We start from the raw sequence: 24,368 nt of genomic DNA, 5'->3' as shown, positions 1-24,368 counted from the left end.
AGCTACTTAAAAATCGAGACTACATATGCTTATCTATCTCTGACGCTACATACAATGTCTGGAACATAAAACACCCTCCACAGACGTTTTTTTATTGTATATGAATGAATAGCTAGGAATCTATATATCTACAGGTGTTTGAAGAAGCTTAAATCTGTGAGGATTTCCCATCATCTGATTTATATTTTTCAGGTGCCTATTTCCCTCTTTTCTTCACATTTGGTAGCATTTCTCCTTGGGGAAGATGTTTGTGTGCCAAGGAAAAACGCTGTGGCAAGATGCCACTGAGGCAGGCTTACTATTCTGGGCTCCTGAAGTGACTTGTTTGGCTTTGTACAAAGCCAAAGATAATTATTCATTATATGTCATCCTAGGCTCAAGATAGTTGGGAATCAGTGGGACTTCTTCCAGGATGAAGACCATTTGGACACCTATTACAAAAGCTGGTATGGGGGTGGGAAACGGAAACCTAGCTGGTTGCTAGGGAGGGAGATAGAAACTTAACACAGGTGGAAAACAAAGTAGCCACGAATGTCCTGAAAGGCTTCTTCAGTCACTCACTCACACTTCCTGGTAACAAAGACGAAAAGTGGTGCAGTTGTTCTTCTGCAATCGTGGGGTCTTTTAATAGCTGATCAGCTCTGGCTAAATGATGATTTGCATTTTTACCGCACCTTTTTCCCCAGGAGAGGAAGGTCTTTTACATCCGACAATAGGGTCTAAGATTAATTGCAACCAACACAACGTGCTTAGTGTGCTAAAAACTATCCCTGTGGGAAAAAACTACTGAACACTACTAATAAACCCTTGACCAATACTGGTAAGTACACAAGCCCGGAGCATGCATTGAGAAAGAGATTGTGCACAACTGCAACAGCAGTATTCTGCCTCTAGAGCTGGTATGATTTGTTTTGGGACTGCTGAAACTGACTCACAAAAACAAAATTAAACCCCAGAAACTTAAAATGTCAAGGCCACATTCACCAAGTAAATATTAATATTTCCAGTTTACATTTTGATGTTTTCACTCTGTAGCTGGCGGTTGCAAACAAACGTAATTCTATCGCGAGAAAGGAGAATTAGAAAATAAACAGGACCGGGTTATCGCATGGCGTCACGGGTTCTTTTATTTACTTTCGCGATACAACTTACACAGGTGGCACACGTTAAAAAAAAACCCACCGAAGAGGTCCGGAAACATTTCCTTCGGTTACTTCACCTCACCTGGCGTCTCGTTAGCTACCCAGACCGGCGCTCGGCTTCGCCGTCACGCCGCCTCGGGCGAGCGAGCAGTAAACAGCACCGAGTACAGGCACGAACACCGGGTGAGGCGGCTTCGCCTCTCTCTCCCCTTCCCCCACCATGGCTTAGTGGATGTGGATTTCTGATACCCTACCAGCCTTCCCAGCTCTGCTCGTCACTCAAGCCACGAAAAGAGAGTAAGAAAACAGCAAGGGTAAAGGAGAAAACAGGCAAGACCCCCTGGCAGCCGCGCGCGCACGCGCACCACGACCAAACGCGGCGCCAGGGGGCGGGGCCAAAGCGCGGCGCTGGAGCTCCGCCTCCTTGCCCTCACCCCACCCCTCCGCGCAGGGGAGTGAGTGACTCCCGCCAGCCCCTCCACGTCAATCAACCCTCCTCCTCGCACTCTCTGCACCTTGTTATTAATCTCAATACCGATATCGCGCGGACGCCTCTCCCCCAGCCCTCGGGGGTGTGAACGTGTGTGAGCGAGAGCAAAGGCACCGAAAGCTGGCGTCTCTGTGCAGCAGCCTCGGCCGCGGCAGCAGCAGGCGCAGCAGTAACCCCCACAGCGGCGGCAGCCCAGGCGCCAGGAGGCCAAGGCCAAGGCCAGGCTCTGCGCGGCTCTCGGAGTAATAGCCGCGGCTCCGGCGGCTGCGGGGGCGAAGCTTCCTCCGGCGGGGGCCTTCGCGTCGGCGGCCGCGGGGCCTCTCCTGCGCGCCCAGGGTCACCGTCCCCGAAGCCCGGCGGCGCGGCCCTCGTCCCCTCCCCGCCCCCCATCCGTCTCCTTCTCGCTCCCTTCAGCCTCCCTCCTCGCCACCGCCTCTGCCGTTCCTCAGGCGGCCCGGCCCGGCCCGCCCGCCCCGCGTCCCCTCCGGCCGGTGCCTCTCCCCCCGGCGGGCTGCCTGCATGTCTTTGCTGCCCTCAGCCCCGCCGCCACCGCCGCCGCCGCCTCCCCCGCCGCCGCAACACCAGCACCAGCCGCCCCGCCGCCGCCGCCGCCGCCGCCGCCGCCCGGACCCCGGCGCGCTGAATGCAGGTGAGGAGGGGGCGCAGGCCCTCCGCGACCCAGGCCCGGGCGCCGTACGCGCCCGCCCGCCGGAGAGCCGGGGTCCGGGCCTTGCCTGTGGCGGCGGCTTCCCTTCGGGGCGGGCGGGAGCGCGGGCCGCCCGTGGGTGTTTGTGTTTGCGTCTGCGGCGGCCGCTCGGGAGGGGAAGCATCTGTGGGGGCCTGGTGCGCGCGCGCGCGTGTTTGTGTGTGTGTTTCCCCTGCCGCGGGGAAATGGCTGCTGTCGCTCCTTCTGGGCCGGAGGAAGAGAATGAGGTAGAGTGTGTGTGTGCCTGCGAGTAGGATCGAGAGTGTGGGGAAGAGGAGCGCGTCCCCGGGGAGATGAGGTGGGAGAGGGACAAATGTTCGTGTGGGTGCGCGAGTTGGGACTTTGGCGGGCGGAGAGGCGGCCTGAGGACCCACGGCGAGTGGGTGTGTGTCGGGTGTGGGGCTGACCCGCGCCGCGGTCGGACGCGGCGAAGGTTCCGGGGTGTGTGTGTGTGGTGGGGGTGTCCGCGCCCAGGGCCCGGGACTCTGGGGGCGGGTTCCGTGTGTCCGGGACCCCCGAGCGGCGTGTCCCTCCCGCTCTGTAGCCGAGGCTCCGGAGCCTCGCAGGTGAGAGCTGCTCGGGGCCGGGCCGGGAGGGCGAGTGTGTGTGCGGCACGCGCGCTGCGGTCGGGCCGCGCCGCCGTTCCGCGGGGCTGCCGTTCCCGGAGCCGCGGCAGGAAGCGCGCCGGCCTGCAGCGCGGCCTAACCGCCTCGGCGCCCGCCCGCCTCCCGGGCCGCCTCCCGGGCCGCGCGGGCCCAGGGCGCCGCCGCGGGCCCGGGCAGGTGAGGGTCGGAGGCGGGACGCGCCGATTGCCGTCGCCCCGGCCGCCGGCTCGCCTGAGGAGAGGCGAAGGCGTAGCTCGGCGTTCGAACTGCGAGCTCTCCCCGGCCGGCGGTGGAACCCGAGGGAAAGTGAATCAAAGCAGTAAATCTCGGGGATACGCGCTGGCGGGATCCCTTCCTTAAATACTTCCCTGACGGCTGTGTGGAGGGACTACATCCATATTTTCATTTTTCGTTGCACGTACTTTCTCCTTGGTAAGATGTACGCCTTTTTTTTTTTTTTTTTTTTTTTTTAAAGATAAAAGATTTTCTTGGAGAGGCCGGGGAAGAAATGGAAGCTGGCTTCCGTGTCCTGTGGTGTTGGTGGGATTGGATCCATTTGGGGCATTCGAAATTGTTTTATCCTGCCTCCTAGGGGGAAAGGCGTGTACGCGCCGAGCTGAGGGGGTCGGTGAGGAAGAGGAAGTTGCTGGAGCTGTCATCCTGAACTCGGCCGACTAGTTAGCCTAGGCTCTTGAGATGGATTGTGTTCAGGAGTTGGGCTGAGCCGTTTGTCCACATTGGAAGCACAGTACTACATTTTGGGAGACACTAGCTTATTGCTTGTAGTTAGTTATCTTAATTGCCAGTCAAGATAGTCATGCATAACACAAACAAACACGTTTTCCCTCACAGTCTCCAAAACCTAGATCAAGCAGCTTCTATTGTCTACTCAGTGTGTGCTCCTGGAGAGCTATTTTGAGAGTAGTCTAAGTAAAACGCAACTGTAAAGATAAATCGGCCAGTAGGTATTAGGTATACAGTGCACTTCAGAACCCAATAGAAATGGTATTTGGATAATTCTGTGCTCATTTACTTGATCTACTCTTCCCTCTTCCATTCGCATCTAGTTAGCCCATCTAGAAAACCCTGTGGATCAAGTCAAGATATAGGTTCTATCTTTGGAGGCCATGCTCTGTCACGGTGGCCAGAGATTGCTTTTTTCTGAACCTGGTCTCACAAAGAAATGTTCCATGCTGTTCACCGGGAAGTAGGGGGAAGAATAGGATGGGTGGAGAACTGTTTTCTGTGACCACTACTGGAAAAACAACACATGTCGTTTAGTGGAGAAAGGACTTGTTTTACAGACCTCAGAACTCTCGCTGTGCCATTTTTCTTAGCTTTTTGACCTGAGGCAAGGTATCTAATATTTATAAGCCTCTGTTTTCTTCTCTGTAACAGAGATAATACATTTGTAGTAAGGTTGTCTGAGGATAGAAGGAGAAAACAAATGTTTGGCGCATAGTAGATGCTTAGTTAAGCATTAGTTCCTTCTCCTGCAGCCTTGACTGCGGGCATTGAAAAACAAGTATAAATACTCATTTAATTATTGAAATATTATGTAACTAAGTCAAAAATCAAGACAATAGAACATTTCACAGTCCTTTGATGTACATAAGGTATAAATAAACAACTTCTGATGTATTTTAGAAGTCTTTTTTCAGAAATAAGACTCATTAAAATAGCCTGTTGTATTAGTTTATAGAGACTATATAGTCATACTTAATTTTTTTTTCATGTTTTCGAATAGGCCATCTCTCAGTTTCGTTACTCTTTATGAGTTCTTGCTGTGTAGCCTGGGAAAAAAATTTTAAGCTATATGTATCACATATATGTTCCAGTGCAATCAAGCATTAAAAAAGAACTCAGAGAACTAGAGTTTACTTTATCTGTATAGATTCAGAAAGTATAAGTGCTACAAAAATTGCTACGTAATTCTTTTATTATTTATGTAATTCATGTTGGCTGATTCTGGTAAACAAAACCTCTTGGAATATTTTCCTGATGGAAGCAAAAATCCTTTATCAACTTTTGATAATTTTCTGTTTTTATTATTCTATTTAGAGCTGTAAATGTGCTGCTCATTTAATTTTAACTGTATTGTGGTGGAAAAAATAATGGTATGGAATTTAAGGTAAAGGCAACAGAGAGGTTAAATAAAGGACTTTTTTTTTGGTGAAGGCAGGGTGAAGAGTATGTGGGAGGAGTTTGATTGGTTTCACTTTATAATGTCTCTGTTTACTAATGCCAGGTTTCCCAGTTAGGCCCTATATCATTATTATTTATATCAGCAATGTTAAAAGAAAACCTAGTAAAGCACTAAAATTTCAACACATTTGTGAAGGATTTTTGTCAAGGGTAGTAGGGACAACTTTATTAGAATGAAAAATGTAATGGTTTTATTAAAGCATGTGTGTTATGGGTATGTGCATTTACAGTGAACAGAATTATCTGCCATATGGTTATATTTAAAGGAAAAATTTGTACCTTAAAAATTATAAATGATAATTCTTAATACTTTAAAACAGTAAAATAGAAATGAATTTTGCCCTTAACTAGGTATTTGGTAATTTTCATTAGACATTATGAATTATAGTATTTTAAAACACTTCATAACTTTTTTTTAATTTGGGAGAATTGAGGAAAACATTTTTCTGTAAGAATCATGAAAATAGATGATACTGAACTAATATATTAATATGTGGATTATTGGACTGTGAAATTTATTATTAACATTGGCACTGCTCATGCTATCATTGTTTAAAGGAATTATGTTATAACAAAATCAAGGTGGCAAATTGTTTAGGTTTTAAAATTGTGTTACTTAAATGGGCTTTTAAACAATCTTTCCAAAATATTTCTTATACATGTCTTTAGTTAGGGGGAATTGAAATACTTAAGACTTTGTGTATGTATTACTTTGAGTAATGCTAATTAGGGTAATAAATACACTCCAAAATTTTAGTGGCTTAACATATGTAAGTTTATATTTTGCTCGCATAACAGTCTAGTGCAGGTGCTCCTGGTTAGCAGGCTTGTGGCTTTCCTCCATGTGGTAATTGAGGGACCCAGACTTCTTACATCTTATGGCTCCACCATTCCTTAGGGTCTTGGAGCCCTGCCTATTACTCACAGACCATTTCTTAAGAACTGCCAGACTTAAAGTGACAAACATCTGCCCACATTTTATGGTGAGAATTTGTCACAGAGCTTTATTTGAATGCGAGGGGGATGGGAATGTAGTCCCTGGATGGTGGACAGCTTGGGACATTTCATGATGTTATTTTAGATGGTAGCATATATTTAAGAAATTATGTCTAAAAAGTGAATTATAATAGTTAAAAATTGCTTTCCATCTTCAAAGAGTAAAATTGGGGATGGGGGAGGAAGAGAAGGGAAGGAGTAAGAGCCAGAAGAGGGGGAGGGGGAGGAGAAGGAGGAGGAGGAGGCAAGAAGGAGCTCTCTTCTCTGAGGGGTTTGAATGACAAGTGAACTTCAGCTATTTAAAGATACAAGTTTTACAGAGAACATTACAATTGGATTTTATAACCTTTAGAAGATCTCTCCTTTACTATCCAGTTACTAATTGTCGTTGTGGTTTACTGGGTTCTGGCTGTTTGAGTTATTTCTCTTTGTGCTTTGAAATCAGTTGACTTTGCATTTCAGTTTCTGGAGTATAGTTTCATGGGAAACACATTTTTTGAATTTTCTTTTTCTGTTGTTGAGATAGAGCATTATTATTATTATTACTTTATACTTTAAAGAAATTGACCTTACTATGTTTTATTGTTTGCTATTGCTGTTTTTGTAATTCTAAAGTCATTGTAATTAATATATGTGAGCCTTAACCCAGAAAGAACAATAAAATCATCAAGTAAACAACAAAGGCTTAATTATTAACTTGTGCTCATGTTTCATGATGAAAATACTACAACTTTCTTTGACTAACTGCTCTAACACTGAACCTCTAACACATTAAAGGAATTTTATCTTGGGACAATTTTAATTTTAACTGAATCACAACTTATTCTTTCGTTGCCTAGGATTATTGTAATGTGAAACCTCAGTTCTATGTTTACATTTACTTATTTTATTCTGAAGAGTTTGGCTAGGGATCTGGGGAGTTATATATATCTGTATTCCCCCAAAGGAAGATTTTTGAGTAATTTGGTTAACTTCTCCATGGTAAATATTTCTAATATTTTGCATTTTGAAAATTGAAAACCTTATTTGAGGGCCCATTCTGTACCCACTATTATACTCGGTTCTAAAGAGAAGTATGAAAGAAGTAGAAGAAAACCTTGCAAAGCTTGTAGCTTGTGAGTGAGGGAGATAAAACATATAATTTAGTTATTTCAAAACAATAAATGAACAAGGGCAAGTCACTACAGTATAAACTGTTTACAGACATTCTGAGAGGGAGTGACATTAAATGGAATGGTGGGGGGGTAGGGACTACTTAAAGAAAGAGTTGAGAGGGTTTTTTGTTTTTTTGTAACAGCTTTTTTGAGATATAATTAATTCACTTACCATAGAAGTAGCCCATTTAAAATATATAACTCAGTAGTGTTTAGTATATTCAGAGTCGTGCAGCTGTCACCACAAGTTTATGACGTTTTAATCACCCGAAATACAAATCGTATATTCTATGAGTTACCCCTCATTCTCCCATACCCTTAGTTCTGGACAATCACTGATCTACTTTCTGAGTATATATTTGCCTATTCCGGACATTTTATACGAATGGAATCTTTTTTTTTCTTTTTGTGTGTGAGGAAGATTAGCCCTGAGCTAACATCTGTTGCCAATCCTCCTCTTTTTGCTGAGAAAGATTGGCCCTGAGCTAATGGCCCTGCCCATCTTCCTCTACTTTATATGGGACACCGCCACAGCATGGCTTGACAAGTTGTGCATTGGTGGGCACCCGGGATCTGAACCTGTGAACCCTGGTCTGCCGAAGTGGAGCACGAGTACTTAACCGCTATACCACTGGGCTGGCCCCACTAATGGAATCTTGATATAATATGTGGTCTTTTATCATGGGCATCTTTCGTTTACCTTGTTTTAAGGTTCATCCATGTTATATTGTGTAATAGTACTTTGTTCTTTTTATGGCTGCATAATATGCCATTATATGGATATACCATATTTTGTTTATCTGTCATCTGATGGACATTTGGGTTGTTTGTACTTTTTGGCTATTATAAATAATTCTGCCTTGAACATTCGCATATAAGTTTTTGTGTACATAGTTTTCAGTTCTCTAGGGTATGTACCTAGGAGTGGAATTGCTGAATCATGTAGTGCCTTTATGTTTAAACTTTTGAGGAACTTTCAGACTGTTTTTTCTGAACAACCTCACCATTTCACATCCCCACCAGCAGTGTATGAGGGCACCAGTTTTTCCACATTCTTGCCAACATCATTATTATCAGTCTTTTTGATCATAGCTCTCCTAGTGAGTGTTAAGTAGTGTCATTGTGGTTTTGATTTGCATTTCCCTAATGATGTTGAGTGTCTTTTCATTTGCTTATTGGCCATTCATATATCTTTTTTTGACAAATGTGTATTCAGATCCTTTGCTCAGTTTTCAGTTGTTATTTATCTTTTTATTATTGAGTTGTAAGAGTCTTTTGTATATTTTAGATATGTGCTGTATCACATATACGATTTGCAAATATTTTCCCCCATTCAGTGAGTTGTCTTTTCACTTTCCTGATGGTGTCCTTTGAGGAACAAAAGTTTTTAATTTTGATGAAATCTAGTTTATTTTTTCTTTTGTTGCTTATGCTTTTGGTGTCATATCTAAGACACCATTTACTAATCTAAGTTCACAAAGATTTAGCCTTCTGTTTTGTCCTAAGAGGTTTTTAGTTTTAGCTCTTACCTTTAGATCTTTGATCCATTTTGAGTTAATTTCCATATACAGCCTGATGTAGGGAGTCTAACTTTATTCCTTTGCATGTGGATATATGGTTGTCTCAGTACCATTTGTTGAAAAGACTATTCCTTCCGCCTTGAATTGTCTTGTCTCTCTTGAGAAAATCACTTAACCTTAAATGTGAGGGTTTATTTCTGGACTTTCAATTTTATTCTGTTCTGTATAATTTTTCTTACACCAGTATTGTCTTGACTACTGTAGCTTGGTAATTGAGAAGTGTGAGTCTTCCAACTTTGTTCTTCTTTTTCAAGATTGTTTCCGCTATTTGGGGTCTATTGTATTTCCATATGAATTTTAGGATCAGCTCGTCAATTTCTGCAGTGAAGCCAGCTTGGATTTTGATAGGAATTGTGTTAAATCTGTAGATCAATTTGGGGAGCATTGCTGTCTTAGTAATATTAAGTTTTCCTATTCATGAACATGGGATCTTTCCACTTATTTAGATCTTTGATTTCTTTCAACAGTGTTTTGAGGTTTTCAGAGTATAAATTTTACACTTGTTGCATTTGTTCCTAAATATTTTATTCTTTTAGATACTATTGTAAATGGAATTATTTTCTTAATTTCATTTTTGGGTTGTTCATTCCAAGTGTATAAAAATACAATTGATTTTTTTGTATTGATCTTGTATCCTGCAAATTTGCTGAACTTGTTTATTAGTTCTGACAGTTTTTTAGTGGATTCTGTAGGATTTTCTGTATAACAAGGATCATGTCACCTGTAAATAGATGTAGTTTTACTTCTTTTCCAATCTGGATGCATTTTATTTCATTTTCTTGCCTAATTGCCCTGGCTAAAACCTTCAGTACATTGTTGAAAAGAAGTGTCAAGAGCAGATGTCCTTGTCTTGTTCCTGATCTTGGGGGGGGGGAAGTGTTCAGTCTTTCTCTATTAAGTATGATATTAACTGTGGGGTTTTCATCGATAGCCTTTATCAGGATGAGGAAGTTCCCTTCTATTCCTAGTTTGTTGATTGTTTTTATCATGAAGGGGTATAAAGGTTGAGGTTTGAGGGAAGTATGAAATATACATTAGAAAGGTGAAGATGCTGTGTCCAGTAATGAGTGGCAGATAATAATGCTTAACTTGTTTGGGAAAGAGGGGTAGCTTTTTTCTCCTCTTTTCCCCTCTCCCTTCTTTCCTCCTCTCCCCTCCCTACTTTTTTTTTTTGTTATTGTTAGAGCCCTAAGGTTGATTCCTACTCCTAGCAACCCTCTGTACAGTAGAACAGAACCCTACCTCGTCTTGTCGCACCATCCTCTCTCCTTCGGGCGCTGTATCAGACAATGCTCCACTGGTATCCATAGGGTTTTCATGGCCACTTTTTTCAGAAGTGGGTAGTCAGATCCTTCTTCCTAGTCTGACTAGTATGGAAGTTCTTCTGAAACCTGTCCACCATGGGTGACCTTGCTGGTATTTGAAATAGCAGTGGTGTAGCTTTCAGCATCACAGTAGCATGCACTGCCCCAGTAAGGCAACCGACAGATGGGTGGTGTGGTTCCCTGACCAGGAAACGAGCCTGGGCCGCAGCAGTAAGAGCCCCAAATCCACTAGACCATCAGGGCTGCTGCCTTCTCCTTTAACATTCTCTAATTGTTTTCCCATCAATTCATATACATATTTTGGAGGGCCCTTAATCGTTTACTGAAGATTTTTCTAAATAACTCAGATTTCTTGAGCAGTGGAGAATATTGTTTCTTTTGAAAAACATGCAATAAAAACAATGTGGAGAGTTTTTTTCTGATTAATTTGGTAGCTATGTGGGAGGGGGACACAGGAAGCAGAGAGAATACTAAATCATAAATGAAGTGATAACCATAGAATTAAAAAGAAAGAAACAAAACTGTGTGACATTAAGGATATGGTTAATGAAGAATTCCGTGTTTACTTTTTAAAATTTTTAAAAACTTTTTCAATGAAATCAATATTTATTGAACACTTATAAATGTGCTAGGTAGTGCTAGACGATGAAATACGTCTTTGCAACAGAGATGGTAAATTGATTAGAAAAATAATACTAAGACTTCTATAGATATATGGACAAAGGATACAGACAGTTCCCAAAAGAGGACATAGCCTGAAAAAATAAATGTGAAAAACCTGATCAAGTAGTGATCAGAGATGCAAATTAAAACCATAATGAGATAGTTTAATTATCAAGTTAACAAGGATTATGAATGAAAAAATTCTCTTAATTTTACTATAATAATAGCTTTGGGTTTCTGTATTTCAACTATTTTAATTTGCCAAAAATCTGCATATTTTGAATTTTAGTTATTATTGTTGCTAGTTGTTTCTAATTAGTTACTATTTAATTTTTTAATGAAGTCCTAAATTTACTTAATCTGTTCTGTTTTACTTTCCAAACCAAACAATCTTTTTGCTGTTGTTTTTTTTATTGAGGTCACATTGGTATATAACTGTAAATTTTTGGTGTACATCATTATATTTCAGCTTCTGTATATACTGCATGTTCACCACCAAAAGTCTACTTTCCATCTGTCACCATACATATGTGCCCCTTTACCCTTTTCGTCCTCCCCCTACCTCTTTCCTCTCTGGTAACCACCAATCTGTTTTCCTTGTCTATATTTCATATGGTATTTGTCTTTCTCTGACTTATTTTGCTTAGCATAATACCCTCAAAGTCCATCCACCTTGTCGCAAATGGCATGATTTCGTCTTTTTTTTTTTTATGGCTGAGTAGTATTCCATTGTGTGTCTGTATGTGTGTGTGTGTACCACATCTTACCATGTTTACTTTGAACTGGCTGTCACCTGACTTTTTTCTCAAAACGTTTGAGCATCACTGGTTTTGTTTTTGTAAGTTTTTTTTTATAGTTTTCTAAAAATTTTAATAGCTTTCTTAGGAAATTTTGCTCTACAAGGTAAGGTTATATTTCACTTGATGTGGTGATTGCCCTGTGTTTAATTTTTGAAACTTTGTGTTTCCATGGAGCTACATTCTGGTTAGACAATATTTCTTTCTTCTTTTTTTTTTTTTTGTGAGGAAGATCAGCCCTGAGCTAACATCCATGCCAATCCTCCTCTTTTTGCTGAGGAAGACTGGCCCTGAGCTAACATCCGTGCCCATCTTCCTCCACTTTATGTGGGACGCCGCCACAGCATGGCCTGACAAGTGGTGCATCAGTGTGTGCCCGGGATCTGAACCCTGGCCGCCAGCAGCGGAGCAGGCGCACTTAGCCACTATGCCATGGGGCCGGCCCCTAGATAAATATTCTTAAAAATTTTCTTTCTTTCCTTCATGTTATAAGTCTCAGAAGTTAAATAACTTTGGGTTTAGCTAAGAATCTTCCTGTTCACAAGGCAGAATTGGAAAGTGGTAATAGAATTTTTGTTTTGTATTGTTCTTTTGTAGCAGGATTATTACTTTTCATTAATTTTTTAATCCACTTTAAAACATTACAGATAAAATTTATTTCTAATCTTTTGAAGAAACAAGTAGTTCACTTTGCTGTATGAGAGACTCATCATTCATACTGAAGAGACGCCTGGTAATTTTGGGCTTTCATATTGTTTTCATTTATTAACAATAGAAATTGGTGACACAAATTGGAGAGACGAAATAGAAGTTATAACACTTTGTCTTCCTTATAGTCATCTGCGGAGAGCACCTCTCTCTCTGTAACTTTATAGTTTAGAATCTTTTTATTTTTCTCTTCCCAAATTACTTAAATAGATTCCCTAAATGAGTAACATAGATCAGAGTTATATAATACCAGTTACAATACTGCTAAGAGAATAGAACTAAATTTAGGATATACCAACCTTAGTGTCTCTCTATACAAAGATTTTGTTTGGATCTTTACATATATATCCATTGGTATCTGATCATAATGTTTATATTTAAAACAAAACCAAACCAAAAATCCAACAAGGTATGTTCTGCTATAGGTTCATATTTAGTGCCATCTTTTGTAACATCTACATATAAATTTATGAAGTAATACATTGTGAATTATGTACAGAAAGATAACCTTTAAACAGTACAAGAATTTTAATCACTAAAAGTGTATCTAATCCATTAATAAATATTTATTAAGCTTCTACTCGCTATATGCTGTTGTATTCAGGGTCTGAGGAATAAAAAGTTTAGAGTATAGTCTTTTCTACCAGGAAGTAGAACTAATATTTATTGGACTACTGAGTACTAAGAACTGTGAAAAGTCATCTCCTTCCCTTTAAATATGTAATCAAAACTAGTCTCATGAAAATCTTGTGAATTAGGCAGTATATTCTCATTCTGTCGTTGGTTAAGAATGTGAGCCTTGGATCGTTCACTTTCTAGCTCTTGGAAAACTCATTTAACTTCTCCATGCTTCGGTTTCCTCATCTGTAATAGAGAGATAATAAACATCCTTATCTTAGAGGGTTGTTTTGGGGATTAAATGAAGTAATACCTATAAAGTGCTGAGAACAGTATGTGGTACATTTGTAGTAAAAAAACAAAACTAAACTAAAAAATTCAGTATATGTTAGCTATTACTGTTTCTCATTATTAGGAGACATACGGTTAAATAACAAGTCTTAAATGTTGGTAAAACCAGTATTTAAAACAGGATCTGATTGACCAAAATACTTACTCTTATACTACTTATAGAGAATTTAAGCCTGGATAAATAGGAAACGAAGGCAGAATATGCTAAGTGAAAAATAACATTAAGTGCTATAATGTACAGAGTACATATGGTTGTGTGACCTACGGGGATAAAGAGAGGAGGTAGAAGTTGATCTCACCTTTATCTTCAGGAGAAGGAAGGAAAGGAAAAGTTAATGGATTACTGCAACATTCTCCTTGCTTGTCTCCCAACAAGCGTTATTGCTCCTGTAACTTCTGTTCTTTTGTATGTATTGTTACCAGAGAGATCCTTGTAAACTTCATTCCATGTTACTTAAATTCCCTGCTTAAATCCTTCAATAATAAGAATAGTTCCTACTTTTTGGTTGCCTACTATGTGCTAAGGGCAGGAGTTGGCAAGTTTTTTATGTAAAGGGGTATATATAGTAAATATTTTGGCTTTGTGGGTGGCATAAGGTCTTTGTCCTATACTCTTCTTTTTTGTTGTTGTAATTTTTTTGGTCTTTTGACAGTCCTTTAAAAATGGAAAACCATTCATTACTGGCAGACCAAGCTGTAGTTTGCTGACTCCTGTGCTGGAAGATTTATGTGAATTAACTTCTTGTTAGAATCCTGGCAAAATTGATATTATTAATCCCTTTTTATAGTTGAGGAAACTGAAGCTTAGAGAGGGAGATTTGATGAAAGTCACATAGCAAGTAAATGACAGAGCTCGAATTTGGATTTAGGTCATTGGAATTCCTAAACCTGTGTACTTTCCAGGATATCCTGCTGCTGCTTATTGCTTTTAGAATAAAATGGAGATTTCATTGCATTATGTGTAAGCCTGTCATGATCTTGGCCTTGTGTACCTCTCCAGTTTTATCATTTATGACTCCTCTCTCGAAGATATTCTGCAGCCTAGCCATACTGAGTGACTTTATATAGCCTAGTTTATGCTTTCTATGTGCCTACTACAATACCTTATACTTTATGACCTTACTTACTTCTTTAATAATTCACCTTGGGTGCTCCCTACTCTGGGAAACCTTGCCTGACACTTCCAGTCTTTGCTTTATGCTCTTTCTCTGTGCTCCCCTAGCATCCTATGCATTCGTCTTGCATAGTATTTACCACATTGTCTTGTGTTTACCTGGTTTATGTCTCTGCTTTTCCATTAGACTATGAGTTTTTAAGGGCAGAGATACCTTACCTTTGTAGTTCAAGTGTTTGATACATAGCAGCGGCTTAACCTCTACTGTGTACTAAGAGTTTGGTGTATATTAGGGGCTTAGTAACTGTTTATTATATGAATGAATGATCAAATGGCATTAGAAATGCTAGAAATTACATACATAATTTACATAACATAAATTCTACTACATTTATGTGGTAGTAGAAAGGCATGAGTCGGGGCCGGCCCCATGGCTTAGTGGTTAAGTGCATGCGCTCCACTGTTGGCGGCCCGAGTTTGGATCCGGGCGTGCACGGACGCACCGCTTCTCTGGCCATGCTGAGGTGGCATCCCACATACAGCAACTAGAAGGATGTGCAACTATGACATGCAACTGTCTATTGGGGCTTTGGGGAAAAAAAGGGAGGAGGATTGGCAATAGATGTTAGCTCAGAGCTGGTCTTCCTCAGCAAAAAGAGGAGGATTGGCGTGGATGTTAGCTCAGGGCTGATCTTCGTCACACACACAAAAAAGCATGAGTCCACATTCGAGGATGGGAGGGAAATTGAGTTATTTCTGGTTAACTTCCAGAGCTTCAGTGGGAACAAGGAGGCTGGTAAGGCAAATTGGAGATTGATTATTATGGAGGGGTTTGAATGCCTGAGTAAGGAATTCTAATTTTATTCTAGGTTCAACTCTAGAGCAGCAAGTGGCTTTTACATCTATAAATTGAAGTTCTCTTATTAATACCTGAATTTTATGTTGTAATATTGATTTAGATGATATTTTATAGGACATAGCTATATAATAGTTTTGATTAATAGTTATTGCAAATATGGCTCTAGAATCTCATAATTATCAATATTACCATTAAAGACATTAGAATCATTGATTTTGAGCAGGTTGATAGTTTGAAAATAATTATTTAAGAAGGTTAATCTGGTTGAGGTATGCAGAATCAGTTGAGATTAGAATGGGAAGAGGGAGGCTCTTTTTTAAAGAGATAAAATTAAAATATGAAGCGATAAGTCAAGAAATAGATCCATGTCAATTAGGATAGGAAAGGAAGCTCATAAGTGACACTGGTGAATATGAAGAAAGAAGTCAGAGATGACTGAGAAATTAGAAGGAGGAGACAATTTGGGGAAGAAAATTTTGTATTAGACAAATTGATTAAAATTGAAATGATTTCTATTTGTGTCTGAATTTAGGCCCTGTTTACTTTATGCCTGAGTAATTAGAGTATCCTCCTGATTGAATGAGTTCTATGTTTGGATGTGGGTGGATGTTTGGTGGTATAGACCCTTTGGCAGTCTGGAGAAGGCTGTGAAGCCTTTTTAGAATAATGATTTTAAGTGAATGAAGGAAAATAAGATTAAAAAAGAACCTGTAATATTGAAATACTAAAATATTTAAAAATTTAAATTTTAAAATATTTAGAAGCAAATTTGTGATATATTAATATATATGCTTCTCTGTCAATGCATTTAAATAAGAAGATCAAGCAGTGAGTCTAACTACCATGATTTCCAAGTGGTGATATATATAGATGATATTTTTTATTTTATTTTATTTTTTTATAATTTTTATTTATTTATTGATTTTTTTTCCCCCAAAGCCCCAGTAGATAGTTGTATGTCATAGCCGCACATCGTTCTAGTTGCTGTACGTGGGACGCGGCCTCAGCATGGCTGGAGAAGTGGTGCGTCGGTGCGCGCCCAGGATCCGAACCCGGGCCGCCAGCAGCAGAGCGCGCACACTTAACTGCTAAGCCACGGGGCCGGCCCATAGATGATATTTTGAGATAGCTATAACAACTATAATATATGAAAATATAACTTGTGTTAGGGACAGATCACAAGTACTGCTAATATTATTATGGTAGGTTGTTTAGGTGTAATTGAAAGAAGTACTAAATTTTAATTAGAGGTTAATGAAAATAGTGATAATGTTTTTCCTATACAAATTTACAGATTCCCTTAGGTTTATGGACCCCAGGTTAACACTCTGCTTGTGTTATCTCCTTGTTGCAATTTATTCTGTGTATTTTTGTCATAGTACTATACTTTTCTTTGCAGATGGCAGTATTTTTTCATGTCTGCTTCTGGAAATATGTGCTCTTTGTAAAAATAAATAAATAAATAAAATGATCCTGAAGAGCATAATTTTCTGGTTATGTTAACTCATGGAGATCAAGACTGTTAGTAGTGTAATATATATAGCACCATTATTTGTTTCTGGGCAATGTGTACTTATATAACCACAAAAACATACATAAATAGAATCATACTGTAGATACTGTTTTTTAAACTTCGTTTTTCATTTAACAACATATTATGGCCATTTTTCGTTAATAAATATGCCTCATGCTTTTAAAAATTTTATAGCATTTTAAAAAATTGAGATGTATATTACATAACACAAAATTCACCATTTTAAAGTGTACAGTTCAGTGGTTTTAGTATTTTCACTGTGTTGTGAACTACCACTACTATCTAATTCCAGAACATTTCTGTCACCCTCAAAAGAAACCTCATACCTATTAGCAGTTCCAATTTGCCCATTTCTCCATCTCCTGGCAGCCACCTATCTACTTTCTGTCTCTATGGATTTGCCTATTCTAGGCATTTAATGTAAATGGAATCATACCTTTTGTGTCCTACTTCTTTCACTTAGCATATGTTTTCAAGATTATTACATGTTGTAGTGTGTAACAATACTTCATTCCTTTTTATGGCTGAATAATATGCCATTGTATGGATATGTAATATTTTGTTCATTTGTCAGCTGATGGACATTTGGGTTGTTTCTACTTTTTGTCTTTTATAAATCTGCTGTGAACATTCATGTACAGGTTTTTGTGTGGACATATGTTTTCACTTCTCTTGGGTAGATAGCTAGGAGTGGAATTACGGGATCATATGGCAATTCTGTGTTTAAATTTTGAGAAATTGACAAACTTTTCCACAGCAGCTACATCACTTTACATTTCCAAATGTCATGCCTTTTAATGGCTGAATTGTAATCCGTTTTGTTGATATACTGTAATTCAGTCCCCTATTGATTTGCAGTTGATTTCCTGATTTTTGGCAATTATCAACACTAATATAGTAAAAAGACTTGTATATACACTTTTGCACACTTTTTTAAAGAATAAATTTCTAGAAGTGGACTTGCTGGATTAAAATGACGGCACATTTAAAAATTTTGATACATTTTGTCAGGTTGCCCTTTAGAAATGTATAAAATTATATTCCTACCAGTTGCGTAATGGATGGTTATTTCTCCAAACTCTTATTCACATTATTAATCTATGCCATTCTGATAATAGTCACATGTTTTTAAAAATTTGCAGTTATTTGATTAATAGTGGGGTTATATTTTTTCACACTTTTTTTGTCCACTGCATGTGTTTTGTGATTTGCCTGATTATGACTTTTACCCAAAATTTTTCTATTGAGGTGTTTACATTTCTTTCTTATTGATTTGTAAGAGCTGTTTATATTTTAGAAACATTACCTCATTGTCCATTATAAATATTACAGAGACTTTTTGCTCCAATTTCCTCTTTGTCTTTTGATTTTATGACTTTGCTCTTTGCCTTATGGACATTAAAATTTTTTTTATATTGTTCAATCTGTCATTCTTTTTCTTTTTTTTTTTTTTTATTTATTTTTTTAAAAATTTTTTTTTTTAATTTATTTAATTTTCCCCCAAAGCCCCAGTAGATAGTTGTATGTCATAGCTGCACATCCTTCTAGTTGCTGTATGTGGGACGAAGCCTCAGCATGGCCGGAGAAGCGGTGCGTCGGTGCGCGCCCGGGATCCGAACCCGGGCCGCCAGTAGCGGAGCGCCTGCACCTAACCGCTAAGCCACGGGGCTGGCCCTCATTCTTTTTCTTTATAATCTTTTACCTTGCTTAGAAAAGTTTTCTGCACTCCAAGATTGTGAGATTATTATTCTACATTTTCTTCTAGAAATGTCTAAAATTAAACTTGTCATTGTTTAGTAGAAGAAGCTTGGATTTTGTATTTGGACTTGCCTGTGTTCAAATTCCAGTCCAGTCACTTATTAGCTGTGAAGTGTTGGATGTTTCACAGCTTCTCTGTACTTCAGCTTCTCATTAGTAAAATGGTAATTAATAATATGTAGTTTTAATTTTAGTGAAATTAAATGTGATAATGCACGCAAATTGTCTAGCACAGTATCTGGACATAGACTGAGCATTCAGTGCATGTTTTCTTCTCTCTTCCACTCATAAACTCTGTCTTCCTTCAGCCAATTTAAAATCTGATTCAGAAGATAAGGGAGGGGCAAGTTTCAAGAAATAGAGGGTGGTCCTCAGTTTTCAAAACCAGAGAAGCCATATAGGATGAGTACTAACTGAAAAGGGGATTGAAAATCAATTTAGTAATTTGAAAGTCATTTATGTTTAATGAGAACATTTTTCATTAGAGTGATGAGAGACTGCTATATTTTAATAGGATGAGCACTAAATAAAGCCATACAACCTATAGGAAGGTGATATGTGCATATGCAACATGTATCCATCATTATTTATAATATCTTTGAGAAATAGTTGTAACTCTATTCCTTTTTCTCTCATTGTTAGAATGTCAGTAAGAGGATAGGGATAGCAATACTAATAAATATATAATATATTTATATTGTGTGTATGAGTTGTATACAAATTTAGGTCACTTTTACTGTTATTAGTTACGAATTATAGTACTTGTAGCACATTTCACAGTCGTCAACCTGGTCAAGAACTACTCCAGTCGAATTTTGTTCTTAGTAGCTCTTTTATGGGATTTACACACATTTCTTCATTAAAATATGATTATTTGTAAGCAGCGTTATATATCCTTTGTGAAAAGCAACTTTAAATGTATTTTAGAAGGAAATGGAAAATATGTAAATGTTTAGAACATAGTAATCATTGTTTACGTTTTTCTCATCTTTCCTAGACTATAAGGTTTTTAGGGTAAGGAACACAGTTCTAATTATTAAAAATAATGGATTTTTGATAAATGTTTATAAAGCATTCATTTTTTTCCCTCTTTTTGTAAAACAACCTCAAAATAAAGTTTTAAAAAATTGTTAATAAAAAATGTATATTTAGCTCTTCCTCAAATGGAGAAATAATAGATATGGATTATGTGCAACTAGGTTTTGGAAAATGATATCAGATTCTATTCCTTGACTCTAGGTAACTGCTTGTTTTACCTAGTATGTTGTAAGTATACCGTCCTCTTTTTGTCAGCCTCAAAACAAGAAGAAGGAAATTCTGTATTGGTTAGCTCAGGAGGAAGGTAATGAGTTTAAGTAACAAAACAGGAAATTTGTTCCTCTGTGACCTTTGATAAGTTTGTGAAGTTGGCATTTTGACGGCAAGATTGAAATTCAGAAGAGTTTTATATTTAGTTTGCTTTGTTGCTTTTGCAGAATATCTACCTGCCAGGAAAAAATAGGAATCCAAGTTTAAGGCTCGGCTACCTTTGTGGGAAATGATGAACAATACTCTTCCTTCTGCTGACAAAATCTGAGTATCTGTATTTTACAATGGCTGGTTTTTGCTTTCACTTAGGGCCAAAGTATCCTTTTCCTGGAACCAAGCTTGACTCAAAGCCTTTGTAAGTTCTCTTATTCTTTATCCTTTTAAGCAACTATTTTAGGAACTGTTTTAAAGCTGACACCCCTTCCCTTCAAACCTTTTCCGCTCAGTACAAAGCACCACCTTCTTGGCAGTCATTTGTATGAGTAGAGTGGGTACTCTCGTTAGGCATTTATTCATGCCAAAAAGTTAAGGATTAGCTCTGTTGTTTAGTGCTATCTGTTTTGGATCAATGTGAGTCAGCATTGGCCTTGCATTTTAAATTCTTTCGTAATTAATATGCTGGCACCTTGGAACCCTTCCTGGATGGAGCTTTTCTTTGTGCATTATCAAGTTTTATCCCATACAGAGTTTGGTTATTAAGGTTTTTCTGTTTCACTCCACTGTTTTTAATGGAGACTTGTAGATTTAGATATGGCTTTTCCAAATTCTAAACACTGGTTCTCAGATAAGTAAAACTAGTTTTAACACCTTTTTATGTATATTTCACTGTGTATATCTAATGCTGAAGCAGTGTATTATTTGGTCAAAAGTATGAGACAGCTATTGTGGTTACTCTCAGACTTTCATATTAGTCAACTTTGTATTCAAGATGTAATTAAATTATTTTAAAAAAATAGAAAAGCTGAAATAATTAGAAAAGCTATTCATTCCAAAAAGGATTCATTAGTTAAATCCTTCCTTTTTGACATGATCAAGTTTAGTTTTCTAGTAACAGAAACCTAATGATTTATTGAATTAGTATTTATATTTTCTTGATGCAGTACAACATTCTTAGTTTATACATAGATGATTTTTTGCATAAGTAAACAAACTTAAGGCATTATATTTGTGAAATATTACTCAGTTCTTTGATTTTATATATCACTTGAGAGGCAGAGCCTGAAATTGGAAGCTAGGAGAAGGAAAAAAACGAAGTATTTTGTTTTGTGTAAAGTGTTAGAATGTTACTTCAGTTTTTTCACATTTAAACATGTTAGACTGAGTCCAGTTTTTCTAGTGAATTTGTTACTTTGAATGATAAGAACTCTCATACTCTTGATATGCTTGCTTTTTAACAATGTGGCTTATCTAGGTGATCTGTGATCCTATTACAGCTGCTCTTGCAACTTGTCTCAGTTTGGGTCTGAACATATTTACTCTTGACTTTGTTTATAGCAGCAAAGATGTTTTCATTTCTGGTAAGTTTGAAGAAACAGACTGTGCTGTGGATTTTTGTTTACTCAACCCTCAGATTGCACAGCCAATTGATCTAGGAGAATACTTTTCTTTGGGCAGTACTTGTTATTGATTAGCAGTTTTAGGAGAATACTTGCAGTAAACTTTGTGATTTTAAATTGTAGACATCTTGTGAATAGACTACTCTTGCTTTTATTTTTTCCCCTCCCACTTAACTTTAGTAGGTTAACTACAGTGGAAAACAGAGGCATTCAAATGAGAGTTTGCAGTAGTCAGACCTTTGATCATCAGTATGTTAAAGGAGAATGCTGGAGAATAGACAAATAACTTTGCAAGTTTATCCTTGAACACATGCCAGATGTATTGGATAGATCTGTCTTTTCTTCTTTTCTACGTAATTGCATCTTGACTACATAAGACGGGTGGAAACCTTGTGCTCATTCTGTGGCTTTTTTCTTGCTTACCTGGATATGTTACAACTGTCCTTCTAAAAAGGGATGTGAGCTCTATTGGAGTTAGGCTGACAGAGAATTAGGAGGACAAGAGTACAAATAAAAAAATCCCAAATGATTTTCTTATTTATTTTGTCAGTGTCCGTATTAGTGACTAAAGTAGGAAATGAAAGAAAGGAACTGCTAATTTGAGAATTCATTAGAGAAATGAGAACATGGTTTTCCTTGTGTTATTTCTAAGTTTGTTTAAGAGTAAGCTGCACTGTAATGTTATATTGTTCCTTTGTCAGAAAAATGAACTGTTTCTGTAGTCCATTCAGGTTTCTTGGATTCAGGGTGTTAGGGGTCTGATAGTAGTAGGATTTGGGTATTCCTGGGTCTCTAGACATACAATCATCTTGTACTTGTCTCCTTGGAGTTTCTCAAGGGGCTGTATATATGAAGAAAAATGAGAATTGAATTACCAACTGATTAATACATAGGACTTTGTGCTGGGCTATTTTAAAATCAAGACTTACATGGACCTCCTACTCCTCAACTCCTCTACTTCTAGGTCAATTTTTTGAAAATCAATTTGCCTACGAATCAATTTGCTGAAATTATCAAAATTGTTTTCTTTCATTCAGCAAAATTATTTTCAAATTTATCCATGTTGTCCTGTGTATCAGTAGGTCATTCATTTTTTTTTATTGAGGTCATAATAGTTTATAACATTGTGAAATTTCAGTTGTACAATATTATTTGTCAGTCACCATATATATGTGCCCCTTTACCCCTTATACCCACCCCCCAAGCCCCTTCTTCTGTGGTGACCACTAATCTGTTCTCTTTGTTCATGTGGTTATCTTCCACATATGAGTGAAATCATATGGTGTTTGTCTTTCTCTGTCTGGCTTATTTTGCTTAACATAATACCCTCAAGGTCCATCCGTGTTGTTGCAAATGGGATGATTTTGTCTTTTTTTTTTTTATGGCTGAGTAGTATTCCATTGTACATATACCACATCTTCTTTATCCATTCATCAGTCGATGGGCACTTGCATGTCTTGGCTATTGTGAATAATGCTTCAATGAACATAGGGGTATATAAGTCTCTTTGAATTGTTGATTTCAAGTTCTTTGTATAAATACCCAGTAGTGGGATAGCCGGGTTGTATGGTATTTCTATTCTTAATTTTTTGAGAAATCTCCATACTGTTTTCCATAGTGGCTGCACCATTTTTCATTCCCACCAGCAGTGTATGAGGATTGTGTTTTCTCCACATCCTCTCCAACATTTGTTGTTTTGTGTCTTGGTAATTATAGCCATTCTAACGGGTGTAAGGTGAAATCTCATTGTAGTTTTGATTTGCATTTCTCTAATGATTAGTGATGTTGAACATCTTTTCATGTGCCTGTTGGCTATCTGTATATCTTCTTTGGAAAAATGTCTGTTTATATCCTCTGCCCGTTTTTTGATTAGGTGGTTCATTTTTTTGTTGTTGAGTTGTATGAGTTCTTTATATATTTTGGAGATTAACCTTGTCAGGTATATGATCTGCAAATATTTTCTCCCAGTTGGCAGATTGTCTTTTTGTTTTGTTCCTGATTTCCTTTGCCTTGCAGAAGCTCTTTAGTCTGATGAAGTTCCATTTGTTTATTTTTTCTTTTGTTTCCCTTGCCTGAGTGGACATGATATTTGAAAAGATCCTTCTAAGATGGATGTCAAAGAGTGTACTGTGTATATTGTCTTCTAGGAGTTTTATGGTTTAACGTCTTAATCAGGTCATTCCTTTTTATTGCTGAGTAATATTTTGTTGTTTGTACTTACCACGTTTTATTTATCTATTAGCCTGTTGATAGACATTTGGGTTGTTTCCAGTTTTTGGCTATTACAGATGAAAGTAAGAAATTTGGGATCAGTTGAGTCTTTGAGTGGACATATGTTTTTTGTTTTTCATGGGAAAATATCTGGGAGTGGATGGCTGAGTCATATGATAGGTATATTTTAACTTCTTAAGAAACTACAAGACTGTTTTCCAAAGTTGTTCTGTTTTTAATTTTTATCTGCAGTGTCTGAGAGTTCCAGTTGTTCCACATTCTCACCTGGTCAGTCTTTTTAATTTTAGCCATTCTAGTAGGTGTGTAGTGGTATCTCATTGTGGTTTAATTTTCATTTTCCTGATCACTAATGACATTACCATCTTATAATGTGCTTATTTGCCATCCATATATCTTCTTTCATGAAGTATACGTTAAAAAATGTTTTGTCCATTAACATTTTCTTACTGAGTTTTGAGAGTTCTTTGTTTATGCTGGATACACATTCTGTATTATATATATGATTTGCAAGTATTTTCTCCCAGTCTGTGGATTGTTTTTTTGTTTTCTTAACAATGTCTTTCAGAGAACAAAAGTTCTTGATTTTGATGAAGTTCAACTTATCAATTTTTTGTTTTATGGATCATGTTTTTTTTCCGTTATTTAAGAAATCTTTGCCAAACTCATG

At 38.2% G+C, this 24,368-nt stretch overlaps 1 protein-coding gene across 3 annotated transcripts in view; it reads left to right on the top strand.

Moving 5' to 3' along the window:
- Positions 1 to 1,160: 1,160 nt before the first annotated feature.
- CNOT6L (CCR4-NOT transcription complex subunit 6 like) overlaps positions 1,161 to 24,368 on the top strand; it is a 107,200-nt gene continuing 83,992 nt past the window's right edge. Inside the window, exon 1 of one of the 3 annotated variants that reach the window (XM_087434470.1) lies at positions 1,161 to 1,439. In XM_087434470.1, the coding sequence (XP_087290596.1) occupies positions 1,375 to 1,439 (65 nt within the window). In that variant the 5' untranslated portion in view covers positions 1,161 to 1,374. Of the gene's footprint in view, positions 1,440 to 1,805; positions 2,282 to 2,458; positions 2,566 to 24,368 lie in introns of those variants that run through there. The other 2 variants (XM_087434472.1, XM_087434471.1) reach the window with 2 other exon arrangements.

Source organism: Ceratotherium simum, chromosome 8 (genome assembly GCF_057802395.1).
Source record: "Ceratotherium simum simum isolate JZ-2026a chromosome 8, ASM5780239v1, whole genome shotgun sequence".
NCBI lineage: Eukaryota > Metazoa > Chordata > Mammalia > Perissodactyla > Rhinocerotidae > Ceratotherium > Ceratotherium simum.
The sequence above is the reverse complement of the archived record's forward strand: the minus strand, read 5'-3'. Positions and strand labels throughout refer to the sequence as shown.